Below are 23661 nucleotides of genomic sequence, written 5' to 3'. Positions count from 1 at the left end.
GTTTATTTTCCTGTGCGTGTGCTTATGTCTACTTGAGTGCTCTAACCCACACTTGTTTCTTTTTTCTCTGTGTGACTCAGTCTAAAATATATGATTCAATAACAAGAACTGTAAGCCTGAGCTGAATTGTATGTCATAGGGGCAGTGAATCGATGGTTATATAAAGTAAAGAGCATTATATAACATTTGTTAGATTTTTTTCCATCAAACATATTTAATGAATATTGGAAATGCATATTGCAAGTAAATATTGCTTGAAGGTTGCAACCTAAAATAGCGTGTTTAAGCAGAACATTAATGCAGGAGAAGCATTAAGCACAAAGTGAAGGGTAAAAAAAGTTATTTTTTATAGCTTTATATCTAGTTCGTTGCTGTCCCCTGTAATGAAGCACATTCAAGAGTTGCTTCATTTGGTCATTTAATGAATGCAAGTTTACTCATGTTTGGTTCTGATGTGTAGGACAGTGCAAATGCTTAGTTCCCAAATGTCATCATAAAATCTTGTGAGAAGAGCTGATGCCTTCATAATATAATAATTAAAAAAAAACTAAAAAAAACTATGAACACCTTAATAGCTATAAACTCTAAATACCAAAAATATATAAACATATTCTTCAACAGCAGAGGGCACCCTCTCCCTTTCTTTCAGCCTTAGTCCTAAATGTACACACAAGCATAGAAACATGAGGCCCAGTCAGTACAAATGCCACAGTTGATGTGAAGTGCAAAGCTCATACTTGTTAAAAGTTCATGAGACTGTGTAAGGTGTCCCATTTGTCATTTGAGGTTGCAGAAGCATTCCTCAATCACAACTCTAGCTGTGACTTATGGCTCTGCCGCAGGTGGATTTTATCAGAGGCCCTTAAACTTAAAGGTGAGCAAAAAAAAAAAAAAAAAAAGTTAAATGCTTTTTTTGGATGCAGTGAATGGACGGAGGAGACGATATTGTCGATGGTAGATAGATGTAAATCTCGATTTAGGAGTACGCTGAATAAACTTCAGGAAATATCTCAACTTAATGACTTGACAGAAATTTACAAAATAAATACAAAAACTCATTTTGCATTAAAAAAAAAAAACCTTTATGCATTGCATAAATCTAGAAACAAATTACACAAAGCATTCTGGGAATAAATGTTAAATCAAACAAACTATCTATTATTGACTAACAGAAATAAGAAAATGTTATGTATATATATAAAAGAAATGCTTCTTATAAAAAAATGTACAATATACAATAAAAATAAATAATAAAATAAATAAAAGAAAATAACAAAAATATATTACATCTTTGATGCATGAAGCCCAGCATAAAACCTACTTTTTTTTGGTCATTTTTATTTAGTGGGCAGAGAGGATGAAATAGGATCAGAATTCAAACTTGTGTCACCTGCACATACCCCACAGATTCATATGCTGGAACACATGAACTAGCTCCAGTAACTGCTCATTTAAAGTTTCCACACTCAAAAAGAAAAAAAATCCAGATGCCTTTGTACCAACAAAATAATGTTTCCTGGATATAATGCTGCAGGAACTGAAACAAGCAGATTTTTTTCTGTTGTAAACCACACTAGCCAATTGTGAAAATCTTAATTATAGACTATAGGTCGTGGGCAACAGGTTTCTGGCTCAGCCCTTAATCTGTAAGGTTGATCCTCGTGTGTAGCATACAGAAAATATAAGATGTGTGACAAAATGTTTCTGATGCAGCATTTGATTTATATAGAATTAAAACCTACTTCCATCCATTCCAATCTATTTGAAGAAATGCAAATCTAGTCGTCTTTCTGTGTGCTCTATCTTACTTCTTACTATCTGTCACTTTGATTTTCCTGAATAACAAGTTTACAGGCTTCTTATCCCCCTTGCTTGCATTTAAATTATTTTCTTTCGGTCTCTTTAACCCAGAAGTGTTCAACTCTTCTTATAATCAGCCCCTTAACATCTGTGTAAAGTCTTCCTTTTTCTATATTCTAAATCACTCCCAAGTCTTTTCAAATAAAATGCAATTATTCCTCTTCATTTTTTTTTCCCACTCTACTTTTTTTCTTTCAAATCTTTGAATTTAGAGCCTTTATCATTGACTTGTCTCTTTGACTCCTCATTTTATTTCTTTTTTGGGGTCTCCTCAGAATCTCCTCTCTTGCTTTGGTTCATCAGCTGTGGCACAGTTTTCTGGTCAAGTTTATCCTCCAACTGATTGATTTCTTGCTCAAGTAGAGCCAGTTTAACAGGATCTGACTCACATTGGTCTTCATCCTCCTCCTCTTCCTCATATTCTTCCACTTCAATTCCATCCATGGTCTTTTGAAGCTGAGTCTTTACTTTGTTTAGTTCCAGTAGGCCATGTTGAAGCTCTTCGCAGACTTCCCGGATCTTGGAGGCAAATTTGGTCTTGGCACCTTTGTGAAGTTCATTGGAGTTTTTGGCAAGAAAGAAGACATCCAGGGCGAGGAAGAGAGTGGACATGACCCCCGTGGTGATACTGATGGCCTTGGCGGCTTTGGCAGCACCTCCTGCAACACCTAGAACTTTCACAGTGTTGATAAGCCTATCAGTGTTTATCATAAGGGCTTTACCTGCTCGTCCACCTTCCTTCATTACATGCTTTATGTTACGGCTAAGACTTGTGTTGACCACACTCTCAGAGTACCCCTTAAAATCCCATTCCTGCAGGGTGTTCATTCCTTCCTACATACACAAAAGAAAAATCAGAAGTGAGACGCAGATAGACAGAAAGACAGATAGACAAGCAGACAGTTTGATAGGTCAACAGACAGACAGACTGATAGACTAGCATACAGACAGATGGAATGATAAACATACTTGCATGAACTCCAGACAATCTCTGATGTCATTGATCTCATTCTGGTAGCCTTCGATCAACTTCTCCACCTTCTTGCGATCCATCTTGGACTGAACAGCATCCGTGATATTAGCTGTGGCTGAGGTGATGCTTCCAGCTGTTGCCACACTGATGCCCACTGCAGTGACGATAGTGGAAGCGCCAAAGGTGAAGGGTGCCAGGATGAGGCCAGTAATGGTGGCTATGCCCCCCGCCACACTAGCTACGCCCCCTCCCACAGCTGCACTCACTGTCTTCTTATGGAAGCTGTCAGCAGTGTCCGCCAGAGCAAGCAACTCTAAAATGCGACGTTGCAGAGAAGCTCCACGTTGGTTGAACAGGCTGACGAAGAGACGGGCTGCCATGAACACACGGTCTGCAGCAGCCTCGACAGCCCTGGCAAAATATTTAAAAAAAGCTCAGTAGTCACTTTAGGCCATTAGACGATTAAAAAAATCCACATTTACTCACAGCTTCTCGTCTTCCTCCTGAAAATTTGCTGTTTTGTTCCATTCACTCCAACCTGTCAGAAGTCAGTAAATCATATGTATTTTCTAACTGTGATCTAAACTAGACAGGGATAGTAACAGGGATGAGGAACAAAGATTGACCAATCGTTCAGCTGACAAATTTTAGTGAACTAAGATTAGAGAGGTTCATCTACTTTTTTCTTATATATAAGCCTAATTATACAAGGAGTTCTTTAAGAAAGATTACCAGGCTGGTCTTCTAGTCATTTTTGTAAACATGTAGTTTTGCATGTCCATATAGGTAATCAAGTAATTTGACCCAACTCACCCTCAGCAGTTTCCCACCATTCCATCAGGTCATCATCCTGTGAAAAGAGAGCAAAAGGTTAAAATAGATTCCATAATTAACCCAATTTAACATTATTACATTATAAAATAATAATATACCGCATCTGTCGCTAAAGAATTTAAATCTGTTGGATAGGCAGCCATCTCCACTGGCAGGATTTCAAAAGTACAGTCCTATAACATTCAGAGAATAAGAAATTACCCAAACATCATGTGATGGCATAATGTGAAAATGGTACACCAGAGAATGAGTACAATAAAATGTAAAGGACTGCAGATGTGGCCAGAGCAATAAACTCCAATGCCCATACTGTACACTCATTCACATACTCATTGCAACACTAACTCACCTCATTTGTCCCCGGTTGCTGCATTTCCAATGGCTTCTCAATCATATCTTCTTGATCTGAACCCTATATAAAGATTTTAGAGTATGATAATAGATTTTAGAGTATGATAATTAAATATCAAGTGATATTGAAAATAAAAGTGTTAACACTACCTGCATACTGGATGAAAACGCTGACATTCTAGGTAGAGTTCTCTTCACTCTAAATGACACAACCTGAAAGGATGTAAACACCAAAAGAGTTTATGCAGAAAACGTGAACTGACACTGTAAATAATTTCAAGTGGAAACAAAAAGCCCAATTCCACTATTGTTTGTGGCAAGTGGAATTACGATCTTTTATTTTCTTGCAATTTTCCTGCCTATGTATACTGCTTTTTGGGCCTCAGAAGAGAAAACAAGTGCTCATCTGCACAAAAAGTGAGAGAAAGGCTTACCTTGTTATTACTGTTAGAGAGTTTCTCATCATGACATTTTCTGGGCACTGCAATAGATTTCTATCAAACAGAGGAAACAGTTCAGCATTTATTTCACAACATCAACTACTTTGCAGGCAACTTAAAGGGATACTCCATCACAAAATGAAAATTTTGTCATTATTCACTTACCCCATGTCGTTCCAAACCTGTAAAAGCTTTGTTTGTCTTCGGAACACAATTTAAGATATTTGGGATGAAAACAGGGAGACTTGAGACGGTCCCATAGACTCCCAAATAAATAACAGTGTTTTTTGTTCTTTTTTCGTGTAAAAAAAGTATTCTCGTCGGTTCATAACATTACGGTTTCTATCACTGATGGCAGATGGAGTATTCTGACGATGCTTTTCATACTTTCCTGTACCTTGACACTGTCCCATAGACTGCCAAGTAAATAACAGTCTCAAGCCTCCCTGTTTTCATCCAAAATATCATAAATTGTGTTCTGAAGACGAACGAAGCTTTTACGGGTTTGGAACGACATGGGGGTAAGTGATTAATGACAAAATTTTAATTTTGGGATGGGGTAACCCTTTAAAATCCCTTAAAAGTACCTTTTCAATGCCAGTGTCCAAGAACGTATAATCCCAGTCTGTAAATTCACTATGCTCACTTAGCGGATCCTACATATGGAGTAAACTATCATTTTTATTTTATTAAAAATGGTATAAAAGTACATGCTGACTGTGAACACTGTCAACAATCTACTGTATATACAGCAATAAGAAGAGGAAGCTGCTTCACCGTTTCAGCAGGAAAACGTAACGCTGGTTTTGGGGAACTGCGGAAAGTGCCACTTAGCTTTCCTGAGTTATCCTGTAAAAAAAAAAGAGACAGTAACTGTGAAAAGCAGCTGACTAAGCAATTACAACAATATAAATATATTCTACTGTATATAATATAAATAAAGGGTCATGATAAGCACCTTTAAGTTGTTGTTAGAGATATAGAAGAGATTGTCATTACTGGCCAGCAGTTTGATGTGTAATGGTGGGCTGTCCTACAAGAAGAAAGATTGTAACTACTGTGCATTATCAAAAGGAAGGCAATGATAGCAATGCAAAAAATGTACAAATACTACCGATAAATTGAACAGACAGTCTATGTTATTTTTTGTAGTTGTTGTTGTAGCAATATACCTCCTCATAAGTATCCTCAGATGTTTTGAGAAACTTACACAGGGAATTTCCCTCCTAAAGAAATGAATCTGAGAGTTAGAATTACATTTTGTGTGACTTTGAATTCATTATGGCCATTGCGATTGATCTTACTGAACCTCAGTGGCATTATAGCTTACAAGACTGTCACTGCCTGGAAAATCATCACTCTTCAATGCTGGTTCTTCCTGTAAAGAGACAGAAGACCAGCATATTATACAACGCTATTCAAATTATATCGTAATTTGCACAGTATTGCAAAATGCAAACTTTAAGACATTAATTTAAGATTTAATGAATGCATGAACAAGACTACACTTTTGTAACACCTTGGTGGTGTTGTTTTGTGCTTGGTTGTGATTGTGGGCTGAGAGATCTCCATGTTGTAATGACAGCTTTTCCTGTTAAGAAAGAGAGAGGAAGGTAACCTCAGACATACAGTATTCAGAAGCTAAACCAAAGACAAGCTTCAAAACTGTAGGTAGCATTATTCTGTGTAATGTGTAACATAAAAGCATTCATTTGACTGACTGAACAGTAATAAAATAAAATAAAACCACAACTACAGCAATAAATTTTATACAGTTTACTCCCTGTATGTTTTTTGTGGACACAGGGTGGATCATCTGAGCTGTTGCAGTGTCCTTAGAACACTAAATATTTATTTTTTTAATCCAAACCTATTGTGTCATTACAAACTTTGTGATTCACACTGATGTGATTACAGGTTTACTGTAGTTACAACAAAGCTTTGGCTGATGTGTAGGTAATTTCACTGAAGAAGTCACTTGCCTTCCCTAGTTGTAACAGATAGTACTGTCTCATGGCCTGACACAAATTGTATGGTATAATGTATGGAGCACATTTTTATGTGCAAAGCATATATGTAAACCACAAAATCGATGAAAATGGATATTAACAACATTCTGATACCTCAGAGCTCATGGTCAGTGTTATTTCAACTTAAATTATGCTATGAATTTATTATATGCTATGAATTTCTATTATATGTAACACATAAAATAGCTTCCGTTGTTTGTCATCAAAAAGCATATAGGCTTAAATTGGTTATTTTAATGTCTAAAGCAACACCAGATGTTACCTACCTCTTGCACAGGGTGACTCGTCCACTTTTTAGGAATTCTTTTAAACAACCGGCTGAAAACAGCAGCTTTCCCCTGATAAATGAAGAAAATTTACATCCTACAAACATTTTCATCATTAAAAGTGAAAACTATGAATCGGATATAAATATACACCATATAATAAAAGTCAAGCATATCATTAGATGACAGACCTTCGGGTTATTGTTGCCTGATGTTTGATCATCGAGAGCCGACAGCTCACTCTCAGTTACCTTGTTCTGGGAAAAGATGTTGATTATCCTTTGAAACAACATGCCATTGCTATATTTACTGTATACTTTCTACATGTAACTAAATTAGATTCTTTCTTGCAGTCTGTCTATTGTAAAGCAGAGTCAATGCAGATTCAGAACAGTATTCTGAGAAATCAAACCATAACATCAACTCTCAAGTGCATTAAGAGAAAACATATTAACTGACCTTAATTTTGCTGTTCTCTAACAGACCGTCATTATTGCCCATGAGTTCACAGTTCTCGTCCTAGAGTAAAAATAGTCAACTAACCATTGCAATTAAAAGCCCAGATATTACGAGAGAGTCTGGTTACATCAAACTAATTACCTTAGTGTGAAAGCTTCCTGTTCCTAAACCCTTAGACATGTACTGTCTTGCCTCAGATGAGTGCACATCTACGTCTGAACTCCTGTACATTGAATCTGCTTTTTCCTGTAGCACAAGCAAAGGAACAAAAAACACAGCAAAACACAAATTGGGAGGTTATTCATATATGTGGTTGCTAAAAAGTATTTGTGTATTTAAAGGGATACTCCACCCCAAAATGAAAATTTTGTTACCCCCATGTCGTTCCAAACCTGTAAAAGCTCAGTTCGTCTTCGGAACACAATTTAAGATAATTTGGATGAAAACCTGGAGGCTTGAGACTGTCCCAAAGACTGCCAAGTAAATAGCAGTGTCAAGGTCCATAAAAGGTATGTCATCGTCAGAATACTTCATCTGCCATCAGATGTGCAATCTGGGTTATATGAAGCGACGGAAACACTTTTTGTAAGAAAAGAAAACAAAAATAAACGACTTTATTCAATAATTCCTTTGTCAGCAGTCTTCTCTTTTTCTCATTATCACCGTATGCTACGTATGCTCTTCTGTGTCATCCGCGCCACGCGGATGCGCCGTGATATGGAGAGACACAGAGGAGACTGCTGACAAAGGAATTATTAAATAAAGTCGTTATTTTGGTTTTCTTCCCGTCGCTTCATATAACCCAGATTGTACATCTGATGGAAGATGGAGTATTCTAACGATGACTTTCATACCTTTTATGGACCTTGACACTGCTATTTACTTGGCAGTCTATGGGACAGTCTCAAGCCTTCAGGTTTTCATCCAAAATATCTTAAATTGTGTTCCGAAGACGAACTGAGCTTTTATGGGTTTGGAACGACATGGGGGTAAGTGATTAATGACAAAATGTTCATTTTGGGGTGGAGTATCCCTTTAAGTGTCACACAATGACGTATAATATTGCTCACCTGAATGATCTGCTGTTTTCCTCTGACTTACTGTCACTCTGTCAACTTTCACACCTATGGAAGAATATTCACCATTATATCAATCCTACTTGCGAATCAGTTAATGCAGTTTATTTTTTTAGATGTCATGCTTTAAAATTACCTTGAAAGCACATATCTTTTTGTATTTTCTGAAAAGCTAATCTAATTAGCTAATATTTACAATAGTCTCATCCTATTTAGAATCATTCTATTGTGCTATAGATTTTTTTTTTTTCATACAGTCAATATCTTACATTTACATATAAACCTATAAAAAGAGTTTCCTCATGCTTTGATTTTCTTATGTCATTCCCTAGCTGGTCATTCTCTGGGGTGGACTCTTTCGCAATTCATGTACATGGACATTATTCCGTCAGACCAGGCCCACAGAGATTAAAATTAATTATCACAACCAACTTCTTTCACAGGTTATGAAGAAATAGACAATCAGCTCCAGACATGTTTCAGTGGTTCATTAAATACTTCTTGACTTCCTTTAAGGTATCTAATTAAAATTCAAATAAATATTTTCCATAATCATTTCCATAATAAATGCTTATTAAATTATACATAACAAATGCTAAATAAAAGTGTTCTTTTGTGCTTGATTTATCTGCCCTTTCCATTCATTTAATTGCAGATTAAGTCGCAGATGCTCAACACACAATCATCTTCATTAAAAGTAGTAAGACTAACTTATCTTTCCAGTGTTGCTTCCGCTCTCACTCTTGTTGCTGTCTTTGATCTTGTAATTAGCTGATGAATAAAATGCAGCACATATCTGTTGATTTCATTGATGTGAACCCTGTTAAATTTGCATAGCATGGGAACTGAAGATCGGATTTATATCCATTTTGCGGAGACACATAAATGTGGCCAAGTGTAAATGGAACTGTTTTAAGAAATCAGATAGCTATCTGATCAGATAAAACGCATGAAGTGACCAGGTCTAAACATGTCCATTGTCAGACAAATCTGGTGCGTATCCAGACCATATGGTGTACCTGCACCCTGAGACGACCACAACACAGTCCTGAATGTCAGCGAAGACCACAACAATTAAACATCACAACTTGACAGCCATTGGCACTGATTCTCAACAAAGACCACAAGAAACTGACAAGTCTTCTGCACAGACCCATAGGACCAGCAATGAACGTGTCAGGCCAGGAGCTGCTAGGACCACAATGCAGTTTTATCATGCTTACAGTCACTTTTAAGCCAGTTGTCCACTACTGGACAAACGGCAGCCCTGCTGGACAGACTACATTTCTCCTCCCACCAAATGCCGTTGTGACGTATCCTGATGTTCAAGCAGGAGGAGCTGGACAAAATATTCTCAATGACTAGTTACGCAGCCTGAAATAATAAACACACCATCTTTGTTCATTTAGCCAGAGAGGAGAGCTGAGCTGACTACATCTGGACTTAATTATTTAAAAGACTATTTATGTTGTCTGAGATAAATAACACAGCTGAGCTGAATAAAGCCAAAACATGTGCGTCCAGGCTTAATTGGTTGCACAAAGACCAAGCCAGGATGAGCAGACACGGATTCATTAAGCCAGGTGAAACCAATCCTGGATAGGTGCGCGCTCACGGCTCACTCAAATAGACCCCGCCACAGATCACAGATTAACTGATTTACCATGGCAACTAGAGCCGCGTACTTTTCCCCGTCGGAACCACAAATCCTCATGGAGGCATACGAGGAGGTAAAAGATATAATTAAGAAGAAAGGCAACACCGCCACAGTGATAAAGCAAAGAGAAAAAGCGTGGCAAAGTATTGCAGACCGCCTGAATGCGTAAGTAGTGCACAATTACACACTCACCGCTCCGCTGAAACATCACAATTACAAATCAAATTTTTAATTCACATCTCCAAAAACGCAGTTGTAGTGTAATTATGAAACGGTTAAATTTTTTTATTGAAATGCACTGCATATATGAGTGAAATTGTGTAACGTAACTCCATCACACTGTATAAAGCTATGATATATTATTATTATTAAAGCCTTACATTATTATTTTACGTTACTACGCTCAGTACGGTTTAATCTTAGCCGTTGTACTCTGCTTATTATGCTGTCCACCGGTTTTTTTTTTTGTGTTTCCCCTGCTTTTATTAATGTAAAGCAGCTTTGACAGAATGAAACAATTGTGAAAAGTGCTATATAAATAAAATTTTCTTGAATACATAGATGAGCTATAATAATGATCACTTTAATTTATATAGCGCCTTTCAAAGGACCCAAGGTCGGTTGCTCACTGCACTGCAAAAATGTCTTTCTTACTTAGTATTTTTGTCTTGTTTTCAGTCAAAAAAAAATATCTAAAAAAAATCTTAAATATTTTCTAGAGCAAAATAACCTAGGAAAATAAGCAAAAAACTCAGCCAGTGAAACAAGAGAACTTTTCTAAAAGTAAGTGTTTATGGAAAAAGTAAACTTATTTCAAGAGAATTTTTCTTATTATATTGACAGATATTTAAATTTTTTGCTTGTTTTAAGCACACATTTACTTGAAGTTTATATTTTTGGTCTAAACCTATACTTATTTTGCTAGGTCATTTAGAAAATCAAGAAAATACATCTTTAGTTTTTTTTTTTTTTTTTTTTTTTATTTTTTTACTGAAAACAATACAAAAATACCAAGTCATTTTTGTCAGTGTGACTCCATTAAATGTTCTTGTGATAAAGAATGTGTGTGTGTGTGTGCGTGTGATGTAGATTAAACATGAACGGGCCAAAACGGACATGGCAGCAGGTCAAAATCAAATACAAGAACATTCTGCAGAATGGTATGGTCCCTGACTAATATTTAACAAAGCACAAGCATATATTGTACCCAGAAGGTGCCTGCTCACACATTGTCTGTACTGTTTTAGCAGTGAAAAAGAATACCCACAGACAAGGCACGGGTGGTGGGTCACCAAAGGCTGACCTTACCCCAGCAGAGGACATGGCCTTGGAGCTAAATAAAGGCAGGCCCGTCTTAGAGGGGATCCCTGGGGGGAAAGAGACGAGCATAGGTTCCTCCCAAGATGCCACCCGCTTCATTCAAGGTATGTCCTTCCATCTCTACATGGAATACAACCACATTCATATTGAATCAATTTGGACTGTCTGACTTTGGTTTACCTATTGCCTTGCAGTGTCTGGCAGCACTGTGTTCCTGTTAGAGCCACCAGCACAAGCACCAGACGATGCTGATCCAGTGAGTACTCCATTAAAGGCATACTGTAGGCCTGGCATGTCTTGTCTACTAGCTTCAATATGAATCCGATTAAATGTGATAGGGTGAAGCCCCAGTGCAGCAGCAACAGCACATGATGGAGACGATGATGAGGAGGAGACCATCTCTGTGGATTCCAGAAGGCATGAGGTATCATGTTAAGACTGTGAAAGTACTATTTACTCTACAATGGTGAGGAGTCCTCATCAAAATCAAAAAATGTAATTTCTTTTACAGGACCCAGATGCTATACAGTGGGAAAACCAGCCTGGCAACATAGTGCGTATTAATAAAAGGACACCACATCCTGCCAAATTCCAGCTGCGCTAATTGTATTGTGTTCACAGAGCTCACAAGCTATCAGAAAGTTGTATGGCAACCACCTCCGGTGCCAAATAGAACTGGCAGACATAGACATTCAGTACAAGAAGAAAAGAGATAGAAAATCTTGCACTGGAGTCCGAAATAAAAAAAAAGAGGACAATTAGGAAACTGGACCTTGAAATAAAAAAACTTGAGAGGGAGGTGAGATATGCCTTCAATGTACACTGTATGCTAACTGTAACACAAATGTATTAATCATTATTTTTCTTTCCTCCCCCAGCTCCAAGAAGATGACACAGCTCAAAAAATAAAAATTAGGTATATTCTCGTAAAGTCAAGTGAGCCATGACATATGAGCTCTTATTGTGAGCACACAGGACGGAGGCATCTTTCTAAGGTATTTTTTATTTTCACAGCAATCAGTACAACCAAGTCATCGTTATAAGGCACCGGCCTCTTTTTCCCACTCCCCCAGCACCAGGTGTGGCCACTAGCCTATATGAAGGCCCAAAATTGTGTGTTCCTTTCTGCTCTGACAATGGCATGCCCATTCTTGCGAGATGTGGTGGATGAAGAAGCACTTGTGCTGAGGAGAGCCTTCAGGCGAGAAAGGGTCTTCAGGGACCGGTTGGACCCACTGGCCTTCCCTGATGACCATCTATATGAAAGATACAGGTTTTCTGCAGATGGCATCCGGTATCTATGCAGACTACTGGGTCCCAGGATTAAGCACCGCACTGCACGGAGCCATGCACTGAGTGTGGAGCAAATGGTTTGTGTGGCCTTGCGCTTTTTTGCTAGTGGAGCATTCCTGTACTCAGTGGGGGATGCAGAACAGCTGAACAAGGCCACAATTTGCCGCACAATAAGGAGTGTGTGTCTGGCTATCAAAGCATTAGCAGATGTCTTCATCTCCTTCCCTGGCCACAGAAGGCTCTGTGACATGAAAGAGGAGTTCTATAGGATTGCAGGTAAGAGGATCTACAAATTACAGGACAACTGTTAACACATAGTAGGATACTCATTACTTTGTGTGACAGGTTTCCCCAATGTCATTGGTGCAGTGGACTGCACACACATAAGGATAAAAGCCCCCTCAGGTGCCCATGAGGCCGATTTTGTGAATAGGAAATCCTTTCACAGCATTAATGTTCAGGTGAACATAACTTTTTGATATTGTCCATTGACGAACACTCTGCATTGCCAATGATGTGCATTGATTGGTGTAATATTCCTCATCTTGTAATTTCAGATGGTCTGCAATGCTGACTGTGTGATCAGCAATGTTGTGGCAAAATGGCCTGGCTCAGTCCATGACTCCAGAATCTTTCGGGCCTCTGAAATCTATCAGTGCCTATCACAAGGTAAGCCACACAACCCCTATTTATAACCATCATGGCTGTGTCAATATCACTGTGTTTATGAGGTAGTAATGATGAGATTTTTGTGTTGACAGGTGAATTCTCTGGTGTGTTGCTGGGAGACAGGGGGTATGGCTGCCAGCCTTTTCTCCTGACACCTTTCACAGACCCCCAGGAAGCACAGCAGGCCTACAACCATGCCCATGCCAGGACCAGGGCCAGAGTTGAAATGACCTTTGGCCTCCTGAAGGCACGCTTTCACTGCCTTCACAAATTAAGGGTCAACCCTGTTAGGGCATGTGATATTACTGTGGCTTGTGCTGTCCTCCACAATGTGGCCTGCCTGAGGAAGGAGAGGGCCCCCAGAGTGCCACCAGCCATGGACTGGGACAATCCGGCAATCTTCCCTGATGACGACAGTGGTCGGCTGCTGAGGGACCAATATGTGTTGAATTATTTTAGTTAGTATGTGTGCTTTCAATTTAGGTAAAAAATGTCCTGCTGTGGCAGAGGAAATAGGGTTTTTTTGGGTTGGTTTTTTTTTACGAATTTGGCCTCTTATGATGTTTGTGCGGTATACTGTGTGTAATACAAGGCTGCAGGGAGGCTACTGCATCCATTCATTTGTCTGTTCAGTTGATGTGTATCGATTTGTCCTGCATTTATTTTAGTGTGCAGACATTCAGGGTGTGTTATATACAGACCTTTTGAATGTGTATGTATCATTTTGTATAATATGCTTTGATTCTGTGCTTTCCATCTTGTAGAGTCACTGTGACTTCAGTTTCGAAAGGAGCTGATAGTTTACCTGCTTTTTGTCCTTATTCAATAAAGGAACATAATGTTACACATTGTGTTTTTATATTCATATGGAATGTGTATTTGTTTATATGACAGAGTACTAGGGCCCCCACTGAGGAAAAAAGGATAAAGTCATAAATTTATGAGGCTGGTTCTTTCTGCAGAAAAGCAACATTCTTTTTACAGTTTTGATAGTTATGACAATGTGATACTTCATATTCTGGCACATCAGCATGTCTCAGTTTATGAAACCATACTGAAGTACAATTTCACGAAATGCCCCACATCTGTCATTTTTAACAACTGTCCTCCTTTAAAACAACTGGTTACAATATTATGACTTGTCTTTTTTTCCCTCTGTGGCCCTAATATTCTATCATTTTATATATAGCCTTATAGTCTATGGGAAACTGTAAATTATCTAATGATAGCAACATCATCTAAAAATCATTATTTATCCAAAATGATTGAAATTAATGATCACAAATGTTTAAATAATGACAGTGGGTCTAGTTATATGTGATAACAATGTATAGTGAGCAGTGAAATAACTATTGGTTTCCATTTGTGGCGACTGCTGACTGACATTAGGGATGAGATTAAATAGATCCTGGAATTTAGCCTGGTCTGGAGCAGGCTAGCTCCACAGAATAAATCTCCATGGTAATTTATACCATAACATATCCTCCTGCCCCCTATCCAGCTTTGGTGCAACCGGATTAGGGATCAATTGAGCCAGGATCACCAAGATATCCTGGCTTAATCCCTTATCCTACTTTTGTGCAACAGGCCCCTGGTTTCTCCCAAAGTTTTTTTGTTTTTGTTTGTTTCAGTCACCTGGAGGGGTCTGGGTTCCACTGTCACCTCTCGCTTGCTTAGTTGAAGTCTAAAATACACTGAATATTCAATAATATTATTGATTTGGCTGATCTGACACTATTGCATGATGACAAAACTTGAACTGAATTGAGCTGGATTATGACATCACTGTTTTCTCCAGAGCGGATTTATTGCCGAATCGACTTTGTTTCAAAATTTATGCAACATTTTCACAGATATTAAACTGCAAATCAACATCAAGCTGACACAAAAGTGATAAGTGAAACTTTTGTCTGCTGTAGAATTCCTTAAAGTTGAATTGAACCATTTCATTCTTAAAGATTGAACTTAAATCAATACTATTGTCCTTTTTAGAGTTTAAGTTTTTCAATAAATTAAACAATGTTTTTGGTAGTACAATTTATGGTTGCATTTTATTTTCCTTTAAAACCTATTCAGTATATTTAGTCTGCAATTACCTACTTTCTATAGAGTGTTTCATTGTTATTGGCCAAGGAAAGTTTAGATTTTTAAGTTTTGAATGATTTTATGGTTTATTAATAGGCCTATTAATAAAGGGAGACTACAGCCTACAGAATACGAAGCTTTTATAGAGCAATCTAGTCTATTTAATGTTTGTCAGCTCTATGTTAGATATTTCTATAGCTAGTTTTAGCCAGATTGCCCATTTTGAATAAGGTGTCGACCCATGGATGAGCTTCTAGCCTACTTGAATGGGTCCCAAGCGGATACGGATAGGGTCTGAGTCTGGACCGGACCTGCTCCGGATCCGTTGCAAGTGCCAGTCGACTCTGATACGGACCCGTTTTGTGGATCAGTTCTGGAGCTTCTGGTAACTCAAGATTGGATAGGAGAGAGGAGTCAGTTTCCTACCTGGGATCCTCATCTCGTCATTTAACCACTTATCTCATTTAGGGGAGGTCTGAACTGCTGCTTCAGTGTTCCTTTTGGAATCATATTGCGCCTTTTCATTTCTACCAATGTAGCTAGCCTAACAGAAAACAAAATGATGAAAAAATATTTTTATTAAGCATTGTGTTGGCAACACAGCACAGGCAGGAGTGCACTCTAAAACAATCCCAAAGAGCGCCAGGCACAGACATCACTGAGACAAACAACCGCAAACAGTATCATACGCGTCAACGCCTCGCGCTCCCGACGCTTCTATTCGTTACGATGCACTTTGGTTTGGTCAATTCTTATCCTTCTATTTTCAATGTTGAATTCTTTTTGAAACTGATCGCTCATTCTGTTGTTCCTGTGGATTTTTCTAGTCTCAGAGAAAGCGTCTGAACTAGGATGACACAGAGCGGCCGAGCCAAACACAAAAGACTCGTCTATACCGAAACTTGACTGAATAGATTTAATAAACATCCAGAATTGACAATCGTGACGATATTTCTCCGTACTGTTTTGCCTACCTTAGGTTCCCAGAGAAACGGACTGTCAAAACTTTGTCAAGCTCCACCCGGTAAACCTGTGTTGAGTGAAGAACAGCGGGGCTGTTTAGCAGGGTGTCAGTATGACGATAGTGAGCCACTTCCACTAAACAAATGACATAATACACTGATTCTTCAGACACTTTTAGCACAGATATTGAGTTTTATTATAACAAATGTTAGCTTTTTTGTTACATAAAGGTAACTTTAAAACTGCCTTGAAAACCTTTTAGAAAACCCTCATAATTAATTTTAAATACAAAATGAAATAATCACGAGTCATTACAATATTTACTGTACGAAAATACATTCTATCGGTCAACCATCAAAAATGTTGGCTTTAATGTGGACAGACAGACTTTAGTGAATGATAAATATTTGGCAATGGCAAATTTGCAAGTAATTAAATGTAATAAATAATAAAATAACTAGCATACCTTATTTAAAAAAAAAAAAAAAAAAATTACCGGGCTGTCAAATGATTAATCGCATCCAAAATAAAAGGTTTGTGTTTACATAATAGGTTTACTGTGTATATTAAACAAATGTGTATTCTTTAACATTACAAAAGCAGCAATTATACCCGAAATAAGCAGTGGAAATAAAGTCAAAAACAAGATCCCAAATTCCCTCTTATGTCTAATAAGGAAAGCCAGTGTAGTTCTATAACCATACAATTTTATATTATGTAGTGTGAAAGTAATAAACTTTGAAGTGTAATAAACAAAAAGAGTGTTTACAGAGGTTTATCAAGATGGCTTGTCTTCTTTCAGAGTGGTGGTCAACCTCAACTCATCTCGGATTACGTTAAATTCCATCAAGCCCTCATGTAGCTGATCTGCTACTTTTCTAATCTTGGCAGCAAATTCTGACTTTGCACCATTTTTCAGTACATGGGAGTCCTTGGCCACAAAATAGATGTCCATCCCAACAAAAAGCCCCATCAGAACACCTGTGGATATACTAGCGATCTGCACCGCACGCGCCACAGTGGTTCGCACCGCATTGGCTATCTGCAGCACACACATCTCACTGGCATTGGTTAGAATAGCTTTGCCTGCCATAGCGCCGTCCTTATAGATATTGTCAAAACAAGGGAAGTCTCGATTGCATGCATTCTTCATCTTATTCAGGTTGAACTTGCGTAGGTTTGTAATGCCTTGCTTGATGAACTTCATGCATTTGTTAAGGTCAGCCATCTTCGCCTGGTAGTCTTCCACAATGCGCTCTACCTTTTTGCGATCCAAAGAGTTGTTGACGGTACTGGATATCCCAGCGGATGCAGAGGTAAGACCACCTGCCATGGCAACACCCAGGCCAACCGCAGTGACGATCAGAGAGGTTCCCATTGTGAAAGGTGCTAAGATGAGGCCAGTTATGGTAGTAACACCTCCCACAGCACTGGTGGATTTACCAGTGATCTTGGCAATCTTGGTTTTCTTGTTGAAGCGGTCCAGGCCATCAGCAATGGCATGCAGGTCGATCACGTGCTGCCACAGTCCTTCCGCCCGTTCGGAAAAAAGTTTGTTAAACACACGTATGCCCTTTTGCACCTTTTCAGCTGTTACAGCAAAAGCCCTGAGCAAAAGACAATTGGTCAGTCAAAATCACTTTGTCATGTCACATGCACACAGAATGAATTGGGACTTACTTGGCTTCCTCTTTCTCTGTCATGTTGTCACTTTTGGGCATGTCTTCCCATTCTGAATCAGGAAAAAAACAAAATGGGAGGAAAATAGCTAAGAATTTGATCATGAAGGACCATCTATCAGAATCTTTTTAAAAATTGCTGTTAACTAGATTAAACTAATAAGTGGGGGGGGGGGGGGGTGTTTCTGAAAGTGGACTAACATGGCAGGACAAACTCACGTTCCACAGTGTTCCACCAATCCATGATGCCATCAAGAACCTGTGACATGCATTTAGGATAACTAAAAAATGTTTTTAATTTTTTTGCTAAACAAAGACAAGGATCTATATTTATCGAACAAACCTCCTCATCCTCTCTCTGAGTTTCACTTAAACGGAACTCATCCAGCCATTCCATGAGGGACTTCTTGTGGCCTTTAGTCTTATGGAAAAAAGAAACAAACAAACCAGAACGTAGATTGTGTTAAAGGGAACTTGAAGGGAAAATTCCAATGCAGAAACCAACAGAAATTGCAGAAGTTGTGAGTCAAATAGGAAGGTAGTGTGTTTGTGTGGTTGTGTTTGCATCACATGTTGCAAAAATCAGTATTTGCTGTTGCAAGATGAATTTTTTTCCCCCAGAGTTATAAAAAAAAAAAAAAAAAAAAAAAAAAAAAGCATAGAATTCTCCGGAAACATGCAATGGTAAGGCCACCAGTATTTACTCCAAATGGCAAGATGGACGCTTACTTTTGGATTTTCCTCTTCTCCAGGTGCTTCAACCACTGTGGCAGGCATCTTTTCCAGGATCTCATTGCTAGCGGCCTGTAACGTGGAGCAGAATGCACATAACCCTAAAGCCCTGTTCACAATACAAGCGATACGCAACAACAAAGCGACACGATCCCATTCATTTCAATGGAGAGGTGCCATTTTTCTAGGACACGAGCGACAGCGACTGTTGACGACCGCATGGGGCATGTCCAGCGACTCGACAAAGTTTAGAATCCTTCAATTTTATGCAAATGAAGAGCGACTTTCGGGAGCAACAGCCAATAGGAAAGAATATGGTAGACCTCAAGTGATCTTTCTCTTCTCAGCTCGGGCAGTGACGAAAAGATGCTGTTTGTGTTACCATAAATAAACATACGCAATGGATAAAAGCATGATGTGTTTCTCATTCACTTGTTTTTATGTATGGATTCAATTTATATTATGTTACATTATATTATATTTAGTCTTTTGCCTCCAATATGTTTATATTTAATGTCAAGAAAACTGATTCGCTGTCAACAACGACATTACTAGGCAGCCAGCACTGCTAGAGTGAACACAGCTTTAGCCTATGATTTAGAAATAACTTTGCAATTGTGATTATCTAGCCTATAATCTGTATTGACTTAAAAAAAAAAAAAAAAACCTTCATCTTTTATCTTTGGTTACTGCTATTTAGGATAGGCCAATTAAAAACCAAAAAGTATTGCTGAAAAAGCCCAACGGCATGTCCAAATATCAGCTTCCATACCAAGCTAGACTTGCACAAGATTCCTAGATGAACAGCAGCAACTTAACCAGTTTGTTACAACATGTTTTCAATGAAGCTCAAAGTTTAGGGGTGACGTCTGAGTATATAATCTGAGTCTATAATCTTCATGATAAAATATTATAAATATTATATTTCAATGAAGCTCAAAGTTTAATATATATATTATATATATATATATATATATATATATATATATATATATATATATATATATATATATATATATATATATATATATATATATATATATATATAATCTTTGCACACCATTGAGTTTTTTTATTATAAATACTATTTTTATTTTTTTGTTTTTTAGGTAGTAGATGTTAATTTTTTTTAGTATTACAAACCAGTTTAGAAATGAAATTGCTTATTTTTATATGTTGGTTGGCTCTCAACCTGCTCATCTTTATCTAAACCAGAACCTGTAACCTGTTATAAAAAAAGAAAAGTGCATTTTTGACAAACATTTGACTAAAATGCCCTTGTCTTTTGAGAGTCACTGGATTAAAGGCCATCCTAAGAGCCACCCAAAGATGTGTGTAATAAATCGGAGCTTTAATATGTGTATTTAGCCGGCAAATCATTTACAAAAAAAATAAATAAATAAAGTTGCATCGGTAAAAAGAAAAAGTATGCCCACCTGCACTGATTTTGACTGTTTATCATCAGGTTTCTCACAGGGTTCCAAGGACTGCTGTGTTTTTTCCATGCCCTGCTGGGAAAGCAGATGCCTTCCTATTACAACATGTTTTATCAGAACTAGTGAAATTATATATAAAAAAAGATCAAATATGTGAAATATTCAGTAACGTTTAACTAACACACAAAACACACAATACATGAAAAAGTGTCAGTTAAGTGAAAGCCAGAGAGAGAGACAGTATAGACATGGAAAAGGTAGACAAGGTAAGACTTAGCCTACTTAGACTGTTCGCCACAGTTGTCTTCAGTTTTAGAAAGCTCTGTATTCATTATGAGAATGTCCTAGAGAAGGATCAAGAGGAAAAAACAGGAATATTAAACACTGGGCTTTATATCTAACGATATGATCATGCACATCTAGTCAGTAAAGCCGGTTCCCTGATTACCGCTAAATCACCATCACCTGCTTTCTAATGGAGTGGCATTTAATATACAGAGCCGTAGATCACTGACAAGCTACGCAATATCGCGTTCATTATCGCAGATGAATCGCCTTCGATAATGAACGCGATATTGCGCATGATCATATCTTTAGATATATCGCCCAGCCCTACAGACCGAACATCATCACATGTTTAAGATTTGCTTTAAACTGAGAGGTCATCCTGAGACAGAGGAAGAAAAGGCTTTTTGTTGAAAAATGACCTTCATGAATCAACAATATGCTGCAGGGCAAAACAGACCACAGTTCAGCAACTTCTGCCATTGTACAAGTCTATTATGTTCACCAAGGCTGCATTTATTGGACAAAAATAGAGTAAAAACAGTAATACTGTGAAACTTTTTTACCATTTAAAATGTAATTTATTCCTGTCATGGCATAGCTGAATTTTCAGCGGCCATAACTCCATCCTCAGTGTTACATTGTTCAGAAATTATTCTATATAAAGCCAGTTTATTGTGAGATTATACATATTAGAGACACATGTATGCACTAAACCGCTTATTCTAATAAGTTTAATAAGCTTATTCAAGATTAATTCTGAAATATCTATATAAATCATGGATATTGAGGACAGATATAGAGGGGACAGCAAGCAATTTGAGAAATTAAGTGTTTGTGTAATTAGTGTAAATTTAATTAGGCTGTTTGTAAGATAGTTAGTTATGCTGCCTGCCTCAGGCAAGTTTGTCAACAATCTGCTAGAGTCAAGACAAATCACGGGGGCCTACAGCACACCGCACACTTCCCTGAAGAAAAAACAATGGAGCAGGGCGAGAGGGAAAATAAACCTGTGGACTTTCTATGAAATGAAAGAAAATTGTGTACTTTAAACTGTTGTGCCTGTAAATCCATGGATGGCAGTCAGGTGGTGCTAGTCAGGCTTTCTTCACTCAGAGACTGCTGGTCAGGGTTATAGTGTGTACAGTACATATACAGTATACTCCAAACTTTTCATAAAACTTGAGAACCCAGCCTTTTATGAAAAGTCTGAAGTGAGATTACACCTGTTAGGGGTGGAGCCACTCAAATATTTGCAGCAGAGGCCCCATAGCCCCACCCAATTCTCACAAGTTTTTGCTAGCAGTTCAATTTTACCTATTGTTCATATTTGACCAGCTTTAATAAAAATTATAACAATTGGTAAATCGGATAAAAGACTGACACATTCATCAAAATAATATAAATTGTTTAATATAGACCTATTTCAAAAATACAAATGTATCAAAAATAAAAAAGAAATTTGGCCTCAAACGAGCCGACTGAACAGCAGTGCTCAATGTACATACTGTACACATACAGTAGGATTAGAAGACATGTGTGTGTGTGTGTGAGAGAGAGAGAGAGAGAGAGAGAGAGAGAGTAGTGTTGGGTGATATGCTTCATAGTCATATTGTCCTATCGTCAGCCTGTGAGATCACAGATACACAATATTATCATGCTAATTTTTAAGAAATTATTTACTTTATAATTATTTACTTATAGCCAACGTGACCCAACTCGAGAGTATGGCTAAAAGCAACCTAATGTTAGTGTAATCTATTAACTACACATTATATCTGTTTAGTCAAGTAGCATATGGATATCTTGTCATAAAATATTTGTAATATTAACAAAATTGTATTTAACATGATAACAATTTAACAGAAACATGGTACGTTACTTATCATAATGCTTAAATTTACTTAGTTATTCAAACAACAGCTAGAGAAAAAGAGCAAACGTTAACATTATCAAATAACATCTTCACTAACATTTTTTTTTTATCCTGTTATAATTATTGAAGCTATCCACACTGTATGATGAATAAATCTCTTATACTTACATTGCACGTATATTTGCGCTTTGTTGTTTATGAGGAGAGAATTTGCAAGAGTGCAGAATTCAGCAGCGAGTGCTCACACTAAACAAAACTCCAGCGTTTTAGCCAGGGCCGGCCCTAACCAATTTTGTGCCCTAGGCAAGATTTTAGCTGGTACCCCTTGCATCGCAGCCAATTCCACCACCGATCATTCACACAGAAACTGCATAGCTTTATGGCATAAAACAAATTACAGTTGCTCAAAAAAATAAATAAACTGACATTAACTCAGCTAGCTATTTAAATTAGAGAACTTTATCGTCCAAAGGCAGCTACAATACTTACATTTAAATCTTAATTTCTTCATTTCAAACATTCATAAATTTAGGGATGCACTGATCTTTTTTTTTTTTTTATGACATTAAATGACATTAAGGGACGCCTGGTTTTTCAATAAAACTTTAATACTTAAAATTAAGTTTTGATTGCTGTATTAAATTTAGATCTGCTTATGTTACATATTTTGTTTTTAGGCATTTTTACAGCGTTGCTCATTATAACCAATCACATACGATTCTGTTGAGTTTAGGAATGCATTAGCCAATCAAAGGCGTCAGATTAGTCATCGCTGAAACCCCAGATTTTTGTTCAGACTGAAACTCGTATATTTCCTCACTATAAACAACAAAGTGTACATTGTACGTACAATGAAAAATAAGAGATTAATTTATCATACCGTGTATGGACAGCTTCATAGATTATAAGAGTAGTTGAGGGCTTAAACATTAGTTAGACTGAATGCTCATTTAGTTCAATCGCATATTAACAGTGATTTGCTGCCACCTACTGGCGGTTTTAATTACACATTTTAAAGTACCTTTTTTTTTTTTTTTTTTATCATTTCAAATATCAGTATTCAACGTTTGAGGATTAAAAATATCAAAACATTATTTATGCATTTGTAATTGCAGGTTAAATGCATTCATGTCTTACATTAAACAGTGTGTAAACACATCTAAATGCCCATTCAGATACAGCTTCTGTGTTTCCTCTGCATTGCAATGAATTTTGTTGATAATTCTTTTATTTGTTTGGTAACAGCCCCAAATGTCCTATTATTGTAATTGACTTTATGGGCTACACATTAAATGCGCTATTTAAAAAAAACAAAAAAAACAACAACAACAACAACAACAGGTAGCAATTTTACATAAATAGGAGAGTAAATGGCAA

At 37.4% G+C, this 23661-nt stretch overlaps 4 protein-coding genes across 9 annotated transcripts; 2 read left to right on the top strand and 2 right to left on the bottom strand.

Moving 5' to 3' along the window:
• Positions 1 to 20: 20 nt before the first annotated feature.
• LOC122134506 lies at positions 21 to 16409 on the bottom strand. 3 transcript variants are annotated; one of them, XM_042777171.1, is made up of 21 exons: positions 16288 to 16387; positions 9001 to 9060; positions 8284 to 8337; positions 7355 to 7459; positions 7214 to 7273; positions 6946 to 7011; positions 6755 to 6826; positions 5978 to 6049; positions 5768 to 5836; positions 5631 to 5684; positions 5417 to 5491; positions 5236 to 5307; positions 5046 to 5114; positions 4453 to 4512; positions 4169 to 4231; positions 4017 to 4079; positions 3766 to 3840; positions 3647 to 3683; positions 3320 to 3371; positions 2830 to 3244; positions 21 to 2694 (listed from the first exon to the last, which is right to left on the bottom strand). In XM_042777171.1, exons 4-21 carry the CDS (start codon positions 7442 to 7444, stop codon positions 2110 to 2112), a joined length of 2049 nt encoding a protein of 682 aa, XP_042633105.1. In that variant the 5' UTR covers positions 7445 to 7459; positions 8284 to 8337; positions 9001 to 9060; positions 16288 to 16387; the 3' UTR covers positions 21 to 2109. The 3 variants fall into 3 exon arrangements, with proteins under 3 accessions (XP_042633105.1, XP_042633102.1, XP_042633106.1); XM_042777168.1 differs by lacking the exon at positions 9001 to 9060 and having other exon boundaries at positions 16288 to 16409; XM_042777172.1 differs by lacking the exon at positions 9001 to 9060 and having other exon boundaries at positions 5789 to 5836; positions 16288 to 16409.
• LOC109103425 lies at positions 9794 to 11820 on the top strand. Its single transcript, XM_042768037.1, has 6 exons — positions 9794 to 10111; positions 11036 to 11106; positions 11194 to 11370; positions 11461 to 11540; positions 11605 to 11690; positions 11778 to 11820. The coding sequence occupies exons 1-6, from the start codon at positions 9954 to 9956 to the stop codon at positions 11818 to 11820; spliced, it is 615 nt and encodes a 204-aa protein (XP_042623971.1). The 5' UTR covers positions 9794 to 9953.
• Positions 12016 to 14072, top strand: LOC109103405 (putative nuclease HARBI1). Of its 2 annotated transcripts, none has more exons than XM_042777191.1 (5): positions 12016 to 12261; positions 12340 to 12835; positions 12905 to 13020; positions 13117 to 13228; positions 13321 to 14072. In XM_042777191.1, the coding sequence occupies exons 1-5, from the start codon at positions 12217 to 12219 to the stop codon at positions 13689 to 13691; spliced, it is 1140 nt and encodes a 379-aa protein (XP_042633125.1). In that variant the 5' UTR covers positions 12016 to 12216; the 3' UTR covers positions 13692 to 14072. The 2 variants fall into 2 exon arrangements, with proteins under 2 accessions (XP_042633125.1, XP_042633126.1); XM_042777192.1 differs by having other exon boundaries at positions 12170 to 12182; positions 12281 to 12835.
• Positions 16410 to 16448: 39 nt separating the features above from the next.
• LOC109103381 (apolipoprotein L6-like) lies at positions 16449 to 20545 on the bottom strand. Of its 3 annotated transcripts, XM_042777178.1 has the most exons (8): positions 20406 to 20470; positions 20285 to 20291; positions 20124 to 20198; positions 18685 to 18759; positions 18299 to 18376; positions 18175 to 18214; positions 17957 to 18008; positions 16449 to 17883 (listed from the first exon to the last, which is right to left on the bottom strand). In XM_042777178.1, exons 1-8 carry the CDS (start codon positions 20453 to 20455, stop codon positions 17055 to 17057), a joined length of 1206 nt encoding a protein of 401 aa, XP_042633112.1. In that variant the 5' UTR covers positions 20456 to 20470; the 3' UTR covers positions 16449 to 17054. The 3 variants fall into 3 exon arrangements, with proteins under 3 accessions (XP_042633112.1, XP_042633115.1, XP_018972340.1); XM_042777181.1 differs by lacking the exon at positions 20285 to 20291 and having other exon boundaries at positions 20406 to 20545; XM_019116795.2 differs by lacking the exon at positions 20285 to 20291 and having other exon boundaries at positions 20124 to 20195; positions 20406 to 20533.
• Between the last annotated feature and the right edge of the window lie 3116 nt (positions 20546 to 23661).

The sequence above is a fragment of the Cyprinus carpio genome, chromosome A2, assembly GCF_018340385.1.
Source record: "Cyprinus carpio isolate SPL01 chromosome A2, ASM1834038v1, whole genome shotgun sequence".
NCBI lineage: Eukaryota > Metazoa > Chordata > Actinopteri > Cypriniformes > Cyprinidae > Cyprinus > Cyprinus carpio.
Note: the sequence above shows the minus strand (reverse complement) of the source record. Positions and strands in the feature narration are given on the sequence as shown.

Bases quoted from the DNA above. Each gene is read 5' to 3' on its own strand.
- LOC109103405 (XM_042777191.1), top strand. From the start codon at position 12,217: ATGAGCTCTTATTGTGAGCACACAGGACGGAGGCATCTTTCTAAG. The intron at 12,262-12,339 runs GTATTTTTTATT...CCACTCCCCCAG, and splicing joins GACGGAGGCATCTTTCTAAG to CACCAGGTGTGGCCACTAGC. The intron at 12,836-12,904 runs GTAAGAGGATCT...TTTGTGTGACAG, and splicing joins GGAGTTCTATAGGATTGCAG to GTTTCCCCAATGTCATTGGT.
- LOC122134506 (XM_042777168.1), bottom strand. From the start codon at position 7,444: ATGTACAGGAGTTCAGACGTAGATGTGCACTCATCTGAGGCAAGACAG. The intron at 7,012-7,213 runs GTCAGTTAATAT...ATCTTTTCCCAG, and splicing joins TAGAGAACAGCAAAATTAAG to AACAAGGTAACTGAGAGTGA. The intron at 5,685-5,767 runs GTTCAGTAAGAT...TCATTTCTTTAG, and splicing joins TAAGCTATAATGCCACTGAG to GAGGGAAATTCCCTGTGTAA.
- LOC109103425 (XM_042768037.1), top strand. From the start codon at position 9,954: ATGGCAACTAGAGCCGCGTACTTTTCCCCGTCGGAACCACAAATCCTC. The intron at 11,371-11,460 runs GTATGTCCTTCC...ATTGCCTTGCAG, and splicing joins TGCCACCCGCTTCATTCAAG to TGTCTGGCAGCACTGTGTTC. The intron at 11,691-11,777 runs GTATCATGTTAA...TTTCTTTTACAG, and splicing joins TGGATTCCAGAAGGCATGAG to GACCCAGATGCTATACAGTG.
- LOC109103381 (XM_042777178.1), bottom strand. From the start codon at position 20,455: ATGAATACAGAGCTTTCTAAAACTGAAGACAACTGTGGCGAACAGTCT. The intron at 18,215-18,298 runs GTTTGTTCGATA...TGCATGTCACAG, and splicing joins CTCAGAGAGAGGATGAGGAG to GTTCTTGATGGCATCATGGA. The intron at 18,009-18,174 runs GTGAGTTTGTCC...TTCCTGATTCAG, and splicing joins TTGGTGGAACACTGTGGAAC to AATGGGAAGACATGCCCAAA.